Raw genomic sequence first — 11,870 nt, 5'->3', positions numbered from 1 at the left:
TATTCTGGATGACTTTTACAGAAACTCTCTCTGGGACAGGTGATTGTTTTCAACTTTGTAATTGTTATTTTGGTGTTGAACAGACAAATCACATTGTATCAAAATATAAATATTAAATAAATGTTGAAGTATTTATAGCATCTTTTAATTCTAGAGAAGTTTCTTCTAAGTAAATGATGCTGAGTGGAATCATTTACAATACTGCCGTAATTCTCCTAAATGTACAGATTGTGTTTTTTTTGCACTTTGTAGTTGATTAGTCACAGCTCATCATGCCCTCTTTGAACTAATCAGTTTACTGTCAATTTAAATGAGTCTGTCTGGCATGTTTGCTGTGCAGCTGGACATCTATAAATGTGGAAATTCAATGTCTCTGTATCTGGGCAAAGAAAAGCTGCAACGAGTAAAACTTGGAGCAGGCAAAGCTCTGAGGATGAGCAGCTTTTGATCATATGACCGTGACAACAATGTATCATGGTTTCAAGAACAATATTAAGCAGCAGTGTTTAAAACAGTGATAATTAGAATTTATTTCTTGAGCAGCAAATCTGCATATTAGAATGAATTCTGAAGCATCATGTGACTCTGCTTTGCATAACTAGAATAAATTACATTTTAAAATATATTAAAAGAGAAAATAATATTGCAATAATAATGATAATAATAACAATAATAATTTCTTTTTTTTTTTCAATCAACAGCCATATTTCTTCAGACATCACATCTTGACTCATCTATCTCCCCATCCCAGCAAATTCCATAACAAAGTAAGATCTGAGCCTATAATGGTACATAACTTGCTGAAATGCTATATAAATGTTATATATTTAAATGCAAATGAATAACCTTTTCAATGGCATTTGTATTTAAGGAGAGTATGAGTCTGAAAAAGCTAGAGGAACAGAACCGCAAAAGAGGTGTGCCCTACACTTTTATTCACACTCCAATTTCCTGCTCTCCAGTCAGATTAAAGGCAAAAATAAGCCCTTTAAAAACCCATAAACATATACATTGACACACAACTAATTGGTTAACTGGGGCATTGGGCTCCTCCACTCCTCAAGCGTCAGCTGAATCTCCAGCAGAGGGTGACAGATTCAGACTCGGAGGACAAACACAATCACTGTGCTCAGATCAGCCTTCTGGAGGCACAGGTGGAAGGTGAGCCCAACGTTTCATTCGAGTTTGAACTCTACTTGACATCTGTGGTACACTTTGACCGTAAAAGGGGCGTAGCTGTGCGGTTTTGATTGGGACAAAAATCCTAAACCAGAACATTCAAATAAAATTTTCGTAAGCAGTGGTTCTTAACCTTTTTGACTCCACAAGTCCCCCATTTTTCACAACAATATTCAAAGACCCCATGACTTTTCCAGTTGTTCATGAAGAAGAATTATGGAACAAGTTATCGTTGTTGATGAACACTTATCTACAGTGTGGAAGAGTGTCTGTATAATGTGTGTTTTTTAGAGCTTGTGAAGCTAGGAGGACAGTCCAAGCAGTCTGATATCCAGTCATATCCTTTTAATAAAAGAAAAAATGACACTAGAGCATTTTGTCTAACAGGTTTATTTTGCATTGTTTATTTTTTCTGACGGGTGTGATAACACTTAAAAATGAATAGGCAGCACTTCAGCGGATGTGGTTGGTTGGGTACAGTTATAACACTTAAAAAAAAATGACATTTTATTTTGAATATATAGACAACAAGGGAAAAAATGAAATGGCAGCAGATATATTGTAAATGAAGGTAACAATCTCACTTTGTCATCACAGATAAAGTGTCATTTGTGTTGTATAAAATGACCAGAAACTTTATCAGTCATTACTACAGTGTGTATATAATTAATAATAACCTGCCATCAGAGAGTAGGTTATACTACAGTAACTCCTTTTACACATTCTACTTAGCATTGTGATGCTTTCATAGTTTTTTTTTCTTAAATCACAGATGCACAGCAAATAAAATAATATTTGTCCAGTCTGATCCATTCAGCATAACTATCACACAAAGAACTCGGATTTAAAGTTTGTGATGTGATGTAACATGCTGATAAACACTTAAAGCTCCTTTCCTGAAATAAGAAATGAAATGAATTTGGTTCTGTTTACAGACAGATTAAGTTCTTTTTTCATTCTGTGCATGTTCAGTGAGAAGCAGACTTGCATTTAAGAGCACTTAGATGAAGAGAGGTTAAAAGAAGTACACAGATTTAGGACACACTATTGCGTGTGTGCGCAATACTTCTAGTTCCTGAAACTGGATAGTCGACAGTATAAAAGGACTGATAGTGCATTTGTTAGGATGAACGTTTGGAGCGTTATGTTGCAAGTACAGTGCTTTCAGAAAGGTTTCAGCTTCAACCTATAATTTCCAATTATGCTGTGTTGCAAAGTCAGTTCAAAATGAAGCCTTTATAAGGCTGTGTTCTGTAAATTAAAATTTATTCAAAGAGTCACATTTATACTGAAAATTTAAGTCTGACATTAAAAATAAAAATTAAAAATTACTTTAACATAATTGAAGTATTAAAATACCCACTACTGGCATTGCAGGGTAAAGGCCCATTCACACAGAGAACAGAGAGGATGAAGATAACTTTAACCGTAACTGTATTAGCATCCACACCAACAGTGGGCAGCGTTCTGTTTAATATAAGTGCGCTGTAGTTACGTCAGCTTCCACTTTAAATGCTCAAGTCAGAGCAGATTCTGATTGGTGTTTATCAGTAGGAAAAAATTGTTCTGATAATGACTCGAATTAAATAGTTCCTCTGTGATGTCTCTTCTTGATGTGAACATCCCTGATTGGTGATAAATTTGGTCTTACTGTACTGCGATGATGCTAGAATTACATGGAGGACAGGGCATGCGGGGGACTGTGGTGAGTGAATGAAGATTTAGCTTTACTATAGAGAACATGCAGATATTTCAAATGTAGTGAGAGAGGGGCGTTGAGTTGACACCAAATACAGAAGAGGCTCAAGTGATTATAGTAATACATCAAGGATGATACTAAAGCTCAACAGTCATTATAATATATCTACTCCTATTAGGTTTGAGTTACTAATACTTTGTAGTTGTTAATTTCTTGGAATCTGACACGATTATGATGAACCATAAAACTTCCCATTGGACAAATGTCATGCTGTATAAGCTATTTTTTGATTGGTTAGTTGAAGTTGGAGTGGAAGTTGGACTTCTAAAGTGCTTGAAGGTTCACATACTACGATTTCATGCAGCAAATGGGAGGAAGGAACAACAGCGACACATGACGTATGATCCTGACCGGCTTCAGCCGTGGTAAAGACGGACACGCTGAGATATAGAGCCACGGCACAGAGGGCAGGACTGCAGAGCACTGCTGCAAGTCTGACAACAGCATACATGGCCACACGGCAGAAAGATCACCTGTGACTGTGACACAAAACAGAACAGGAGAGGAAATCAGGAGTTCTTTCAAAGCTGCTGAAAACCAAAACTCTTGTTTGAAATAGAAATTCTTTGTAACAGTGCAAAAGTTATTTTAAAAATATTCTTAATTGAATTAAGAATTGTATAAAGAATAGAATTGAGAATAAGAATTGTTTGCCTTACCTCATGTTCCATGCAGACCACACACTCAGAACTGCTGAATCTATCAGGACTTGTGGGGGTGAGGGGGGTGTTGGGGGTCAGTGGAGGAGTGAGCTGATGTTGAAGCGGGGCACTTGGAGCGGATGGACCAGCTTCCTGCATCTCTTTTGCCGTTTTAGGAAATGCTGAAGGGACAAACATCTTTTGATACCCTCAATCATAAAAACAACACTGAGCAGAATTCACAAATGTCTCCTAATTATGTCCTTGACTGAAAATATATGATCTTACGGTCAGACAGAGTGCGTTCTTTGGCCCAGTGGAGAAGAGCTTTCTGGACACCAACCTCATTAATCCCCAACTGTAATAAAAAACGAAGGTGATTTTAATGGACATAAACCTGTGATGACAACTTCTTAGAGACACACTTAAATCCTCTTATAAAACCTCTGTGTGGTAAAATTGACAGACCTTCCTAAGGTCTTTGGAGGTCATGTGTCGCAAGGCCTCGGCAGTGATTCTGTGGTGAGCTATGACTGGCAGGTAGTGTTGAGCAGAGAGTTTACACAGCAGATTCCCCAGATCCCCATCCACAGCTGCTTCCTGTGGAGAAATGAGAGGTCAGCAGTGTCCGTGATTCTGTCGTGTTCACCCAGGATCTTTAGGCCTGTAGGAGAGCTGCTGATACCTGCATCCGCAGAGACAGAGGTTTGGCGTCCAGGAGCCTCTGATACTGGATCATCCAGTAGTTCTGCTGATTCGAATCACTTTTCTGGTCCATCTCCACCTGAAGAGTAAAAAAAAAAAATTACAATAATCATACATAAGCATCTGTTGTTTTTATCAAAGTCCTACGCAAATTCAATACTATGTTGCTTGCTTGTTTACTTAGTGGAGACTACCATGCCAGAAATGTAGGTAATTTTTTTCCACATCAGTCAGGTTTAATGCACGATTTCTCAAGCTGGTCTGTATTTTATTTTTATTATTGACAGAAATGGGCATAAAATAAAATATTTTTTAAAAAGGCTGTTAGATTTAATGTGTATTTTTCAGATAATAATGTCCAACCAATTACAGGAATTAAGCAGCAAAACACAATGCATGGCAATACAATAAAATTTGAACAGAACTAAATAAATAAATGTGTTTAACTATTATATAAAAATGATTTTACTTTTTTTTTTAAAGGCTAAATAACATGTATTGTTTTGATATTGTATGCTGGCCAAAAAGAGCACACTGTGCTTTTTGAAGGAGGGGCTTTGTAGAAATGTACATGTTTTAGAAAGACTGTGCTTAGAGGATCTGCAATAATGACAAGTCAGTGAAAAATAATGAATTTTTTGAACATTAAAGCATGCTAACATATTACACCCAATTCACAACATAATGAGCTTTGAAAATAGCATCATATGACCCCTTTAATATGTATTTTATGATAATATTTTTCCATACACATTTACACCAAACTGAAAATGATAATTTTAGAAAATATCTTTGTGACCTAAATGTGATTTTTCCAGCAATGACTGAAGCATGTGAAATGTGTCAGTTAACCTATCCGATTCCAGTGTCTCTTTTGTGAAATCAAATCAAAGCTGGTCCAGAATCACTCACCAAAACCATCCTGAGCTCCTCCTCCCTTTGGTCCTTTTGTTTGAGTAACTCCTGCAGCAGGTCACTCAGAGCAGTCCTCTGGTCAGCCAGCACCTCCTACCACACACACACACACACACACACCGTGAATACAGTGAAAACACACACAAAGGATTCATACTCCTAGAATGCTGTGAAAACTCATAAGGTGGTGTGAGCGTGTTGTTTAAAGAGGAATGGGATGAACTGACCCAAGTAATCTGAGAGAGAATGAGAGGAGATGTAAAAACAAGCAAGAGAGGAGATGTGCGATGACAGACTCATCATTACTCCGCTCTACACTGCACAGCATGATGATCACTGACAGGAAACCACCCACATCATCTACTGCTGCTACGTACCTGCAGGTTCTCAGTGTCCAAATTCCTCCTCTTAACCTCCAGCTTTGTCAGCTGCATTAACTCTGCCTCTATGAGTTTAATCTATGGATACAAGCATACAGTAGGGGTGTGAATGGCCCCATGGAGACATGATAAAACAGCCACCTTTTGGGTTCTGCATCCAGTGAGAGGTGGGATGTGAGAAGCATGGGCGGACTGAAACCAAAAAAAGCTTTTAATGACTAGAATGACTACATCTGATGAAGAAGGCCAACTGAAACATTGCTTACTCTAACATTAAATAAGCCAACTCAAAAATACCCACTGAATAGCTTTGTTAATGATTATACTACCAGGTTTGGGGTCAATAATTATTTTTCTAAGAAATGCATACATTTATTCAGCAAGGGCACTTCAAATGTATCAAAATTCACAGTAAGATTTACATTTTGAATATTACAAATAAATGTTTTTCTTTGCGACAAAAATAAGAAGCATCACAACTTTCAAAACTGATAATAAGAAATGTTTCTTGAGCACCAAATCAGCATATAAGAATGATTTCTGATGGACCATGTGACACTGAAGCCTGGAGTAATGGCTGAGGAAAATTGAGCTTTGCAACAGAAACAAATCACAGTTTTAAATACATTAAAATAGAAAACAGTTATTTTAAACTGTATTACTATTTTACAGCATTCTGATAAAATGAATGCAACCTAAGTGAGCATTAGAGATTTCTTTAACATCTGAATGGTAGTGTATATGTTAATAATTATCAGTTTAACTCCTTCCATCAACCAGTAGTATGATATAAATCCCTGTATCCATGGGGTCTTATTGGCTCTTCTATCCCAAAAGAAACTTTATTCAGCATACCTGATTACGGATATAAGCATGCACACTGTCCTTCTGGAGTTGGAGAGCTTCAAAGGCGGCCTTCTGCATTTCCTCCTGCAGACAAAGAGCCGATTAAGGTTAATCATTCTAGACGTACTAGACCAACAGTGCACCACCTGTATCTGCCTGTGGAGGGAATGGACAGATGGAGTGCAATCTAGTTTTTAATTTATGTATGTTTTATGTTAGTGATTTAAATAGTTACCTCTTGAAGGATCTGACTAATGGCTTTGCTTTTGTCTAGCTGCTGCAGGGACAACACTTGGTCAAACTTCTTATCCATATAGTCCAAACTAAATGAAGGAAAAAAGAGAAATTATTACACAAGAAAAAATAGGACAGTTTTCTCATTGCTGAATGAAAATTCATACTCATTAATTTTTTTTTGTAATATAAGCACAATAACATGGTAAGCAACTTCAAAGTCAGAGAATGTTGCTTTGAAATCCATACAAGTGGTCATGTGACACGCATTTGAAATCCATGTTATATAGATGACTAGAGAAATCAGTCCCGCCTGACCACTTGTAGTCAGATCACAGAGATGGACGTTAATATCTAACAGAGTAAAAAAGTGCTAGGCAGAGTTCAAAAACATATGTATTGGTGGGAACTGAAGCACCTCCTGCAGGTCTCTGACACCAGAATCTGTGTCTTGGCTTCCCTGGCCTCCTGCAGTAACCTTAAAGAGTAGCTCTCTGACAGCATCCTCTGCATGGCACCTGCAAACATGTAGTCTTCCTCAGTACCACTGCAAATAGCTGAGTTTCTTTTAAACATTATGCATTTGGGCTTTTGAGACTTTTGTTTTTACTGATAAAGACGAAAGATAAAAATGGGTGGGGGAGAGTGGGACAGGGACACGAGTTATAAACATCAACTTGTCTGGATCAGCTTGTTTTATCAGAGGTTCTAATGATTTTCCTGAAATATCTGATATCTGAAATCACTGTAAAACAATAAGGCCATTTTAATGATAAACGCAATTTCTAAAACTCACTTGCCACTTCCTTCTTCCTAAGAGAGTTGGCTTCATCATGTGTGATGGCAGTAAGGTGTTCCATTCGTATACTGAAAACAACACATTCATAACAGTTTTTTTACTCACATAGAAAAAACATCAAGGTAAGTCCCAGATTTCACCATTTTGTTTATAACAACAAATGTTTAGGGTCAGTAATATTTTTTAAGAAATGATTATTAGTATTACTTTTTATTTCATTTTATTATTACTTTTTTTGTTTCAGCAACGTATGATGCATTGCATAGTTCAAAAGTGACAGTAAAGACATTTATGATGTTATTGTAAATCTATTTAAAATAATGTTATAATACTACTGTATTTTGGATCAAATAATGTGGCTTTGGTGAACATTAGAGACTTCTTTCAAAATATTCAAAAACTTAAAGCACAACTTAAAGTAGCACTCCAGGTCTTTCTGACATCTCCAAAAATACCTGAATGTAACGGTAAACATGGGCCAAAAGCTCTGTGTGCTGTAGCAGCACCTCAGCAGTAGCACTGCCCAAACAGCTAAGTACTTGCACTAAATCTAGAATGAGGATTTTTTAAGTGGTGCCATTAGACAGAAAGAAATTCAGTTAGCAAGAGCTGCATTGATGGCAGCAGCTCATATTCCATTAGAGACTTTAATCCATACGTAATTTCCACTCACCGGTCTTCCTCCAGAGCTTGCAGAAACTCGGCGCTCTTTGCCTGGCTATAACCCAATGAGCACAAATGCACAATAAATAAAGACCCTTCAACTACACAGGACCAATGGGCTTATCATAATTAAAGTGATAATGTAGCTACTGAAAAAGCAAGGCATTTCAAAAGTTGTTCACACCGTTTGTTATCAAGCAAGAGGTCAGAGATGCGACTCATGACACTGCTCTCTGCCTGACGTACTTTATCCAGTATTTTCTGCCTCTCTGTTTCCTGGGTCTTCTGCTGCTGAGACACACCTAACTCCAACCGCTGCTGCTCCTGAGAGACAGAAAAGCACAGAGACGTTTGCATCAAATAAATGCAGCCTTGCCCAGACAGACTTCTTTCGGAGGTGGGGGTGGGGGCACTTTGTACGACAGATTGTTTTTGTAATTCTATTTTACAATCAAATTGTTTACCAGTTTGACAGACAGCAAGACATCCTCTTTGCGGGAGTTGTTGAGGAGGAAGAGCTGAGTGTGCTCTCTCTGTTTCTCTTCAAGATCTTTCTCAAAGGTCAACTTTTCCAGCTGTTTCTGCTCCTAGTGGAGAAAAAGAGAGAATGAGATACATACTACTTCACTGGATGGTCCAACAATAACAAAAAGGAACCAAATCAAACATACCTTTCTTTTCTCATAGTCCATGAATTTGCTCTGCAGTGTCAGATAGACAATGTTACATTAACAGATCAAACGCCACACAATATTTTTGGGCACTGTATGAAATGGCTGATAAATAGTGATGACTGACCTGCCAGGCTTTCTCCTCACCATCAACACAATCCACCTCCTGCTTCCCTCCATCATGCTCCAGCACAGGCAGGAGATACTGAGATGGAGGGCAATACTCCAGACCCATCTCTACATCCCATTAAAATGAATTATCAAATGACTAAACAAACCAGCTGCATAGAACGGCCTTATACCGTCACACATGGTTACAATAATATTTAATCAGATCTTGTGCATAATCTGTATTGTACACAACCTGTATTTATCAGTCTGCATCTAATCAGACTGATCTGCATCTAATATAGCTTAGTGTTTTTGAAAAATATCTGTACCTGAGCAGAGGTAGCGCTGCACTTCCTCTGTGCCGGCGGTGCACACTGACGCAGGTGGATATCTCATAACCTGTGCGTCCAGGATCAGGCTCTGCCACACCACATACACACATACAGACACGAGAATGTCTTTGCAGTGGTCACATTGCCATTTGAGCTTGTACAAATATGCTCCAACATCTTTATCTTAAACAGACTTAAGATTTAAAATACTCACTTCCAAAGTGCGAACACTGGCCAGCTCTTTCGGTAATTCTCTAATGCTGTTCTCGCTTATGTCCAGTGTACGCAGGCTGCTCATGTGTCCCACAGACACAGGAATGACAGTAAGGCTGTTCTCTATACCCATCAAAATATTTTGTTAATTTAAATGGTTTAGGCTTTTTCACCATTTAATTTAATGCCTAAAAGGTCTAAATAAAATAAACTCTTTAACATAACATTCAAATAACTGTCAAAATCTCTCTGAAGACAATTCATAATTACCTGGAATCTACTGTAGTGGTCTACAGAAGATGCTTAAAAATGGATATTAGTGAACACGTTTTGGTGGGCAAAAAAAAAAAATCATTTTAAAAAAGCACAAAACAAACCTTTCACATTAAGCGTCTGTAGATGCCGTAGATCTCCTATAGAGTCCGGCAGCTGTTTTAATCGATTCTTCTCTACATTCAGCACCTCAGAGAAGAAATCAAGGTTGTATGTAAGCAATAAATAGGATACTAATTATCAATTAAAAACTATTTGAAGAAAATTGTTCCTTGCTATCTAGAGGATTTCTTTTGTTGTTGTTTTGGATTGAAGTTTCTTTTACTCACCAAAACAAATACAGTAAAACAGTAATATTGTGAAATATTATAAAATAACTGTTTTCTATTGTAATATACTTTTAAAAAATAATTTATTATTGTGATGACAAAGTTGATTTTTAAAAACATTTTTCAATGACTCATGATCCTTTTTTAATCATTCTAAAAAGGAACATTTCTTATTATTGTCAATGTTGAAAACAGTTGTGCTGCTTAATATTCATGTAAAACCATGATACATTTTTTTCAGTATTCTTTGATTAATAGAAACATTTATTGGTTTTTACTACTGGAATTCTTTTAATTTAATGCACCCTTGATGAAAAAAAAAAACGTATTTAAAAAAATAGTGACCGCAAACTGTTGACATATAAATCTACCTACCGCTAAACAGTGGTATATGCAGAAATTATGTCAACAGGTCTTTTACGAATCAGCATCAGTAACAGAATTCTGTTTTCAAATGCCAAGTAAGAAAAATAAATTCACATCAGCTTTGTTCATATACAATAAATATACCTGTAAGGACAAAAGCTGCCCAATGTCATCAGGAAGAGATGTGAGCTTATTTTCATGAAGGTCCAACACCTTAAAAATTGCCACACACAGATGTTGTTACCAGACAGAAGTGTAAAATGGTTATTTGCATGGCACTGTTGTCATCAATCAATTTCTCTCACCTTTAAAGTTGCTAAGGCACCAATGCAGCAACCTTTAGGAACAAGTGACCTCAGGTCATTTGCGTGAAGAATTAACACCTGCAGTTAAAGTGGAGAGTGCTATGAAAGATCTATTCCATCTGACCACCAAAAGTTCAGAAAGTAAAAAAAAACTCACTTTCTTCTGGAGGACTTTACATATCGAGAAGGCACTGGAGGGAACCTGCAGACAAGCATTGAGTAAAAATTGCTGTGATATGGATGGAATCTCAGATATCTAGCAATAATTCATCCTGTAATTCATCCTCTATCTTAGACCAGCATTTCACCAATATGTAAATAATGATTTTAAGCTTCTGTAATTCACCTCTGTGAGCTCACATGCAGAAATGTCCAGAATATCATCAGCACCTGCTTCTTTGGCCTGCACAAACCATGGGCATGTGTGTTAAGATTTGATGCAGTGCACTATGACAGTGGGACATGTTCCTAAAAACAAAAGCCACTTACAAGAGAAACTCACCAAGCACAGCTGGTACTGCAGGCGTTTTATGGCTTCCTCGCTGGGTTTCTTCTTTTTGGAGAACAGAAACATCCTGAAGCCAGTTAGATTTTGTTTGTCTAGTCAAAACCAAACATCCACAGAAGCCACTGAATGTTAGTGTGACACTTGTGTGACACTGACTGTGGGGTGTTGACAACCCCAAAGAAACAAAAAACAGAGTAGGACAGCGGGAACAAAGTCAAGTATGACAAGAAACACACAAATAAACATTGGTTCTATTAAAAAATATAATCACTCGAAATTCATAGCACTATACAAATGAACGTTATTTTTCATTAGACGTAAACGTAAACTGAAACCCTGTTTTGAAGCCAAATATCGCACGATATAAATAAATGTACATACCTTGCGCGAAAAGACGAGTGTACGCGATTAAACGCTAAACTGGCAAAATTATTTTTTCAAAACATGAGCTCCTGGAAATGTTTCAATATCAATTTATGGTCCGTGTTACCTAGCATACTCCGTCTCTAGCAGCACACACACACACACACACACACACACACACACACACACACACACACACACACACACACACCAGGAACAACTTCTCGGAAGTTGTGAATGACGTAATGCTTCGCCGCAGTGTGAAAGGTTGTTCACTT

The 11,870-nt window shown here is 37.3% G+C and overlaps 1 protein-coding gene across 3 annotated transcripts; it reads right to left on the bottom strand.

Moving 5' to 3' along the window:
- Nucleotides 1-1,553: 1,553 nt before the first annotated feature.
- Nucleotides 1,554-11,793, bottom strand: LOC128006613 (E3 ubiquitin-protein ligase LRSAM1). Of its 3 annotated transcripts, none has more exons than XM_052592753.1 (25): nt 11,611-11,793; nt 11,224-11,384; nt 11,068-11,124; nt 10,879-10,923; nt 10,722-10,799; nt 10,561-10,629; nt 9,826-9,910; nt 9,450-9,571; nt 9,233-9,323; nt 8,920-9,029; nt 8,793-8,822; nt 8,586-8,708; nt 8,306-8,445; nt 8,132-8,176; nt 7,456-7,526; nt 7,078-7,177; nt 6,661-6,748; nt 6,435-6,509; nt 5,577-5,657; nt 5,197-5,292; nt 4,265-4,363; nt 4,048-4,179; nt 3,868-3,937; nt 3,598-3,761; nt 1,554-3,417 (listed from the first exon to the last, which is right to left on the bottom strand). In XM_052592753.1, exons 2-25 carry the CDS (start codon nt 11,293-11,295, stop codon nt 3,295-3,297), a joined length of 2,166 nt encoding a protein of 721 aa, XP_052448713.1. In that variant the 5' UTR covers nt 11,296-11,384; nt 11,611-11,793; the 3' UTR covers nt 1,554-3,294. The 3 variants fall into 3 exon arrangements, with proteins under 3 accessions (XP_052448713.1, XP_052448712.1, XP_052448714.1); XM_052592752.1 differs by having other exon boundaries at nt 11,224-11,321; nt 11,611-11,792; XM_052592754.1 differs by lacking the exon at nt 5,577-5,657 and having other exon boundaries at nt 11,224-11,321.
- Nucleotides 11,794-11,870: the final 77 nt, after the last annotated feature.

The sequence above is a fragment of the Carassius gibelio genome, chromosome A5, assembly GCF_023724105.1.
Source record: "Carassius gibelio isolate Cgi1373 ecotype wild population from Czech Republic chromosome A5, carGib1.2-hapl.c, whole genome shotgun sequence".
Lineage (NCBI taxonomy): Eukaryota > Metazoa > Chordata > Actinopteri > Cypriniformes > Cyprinidae > Carassius > Carassius gibelio.
Note: the sequence above shows the minus strand (reverse complement) of the source record. Positions and strands in the feature narration are given on the sequence as shown.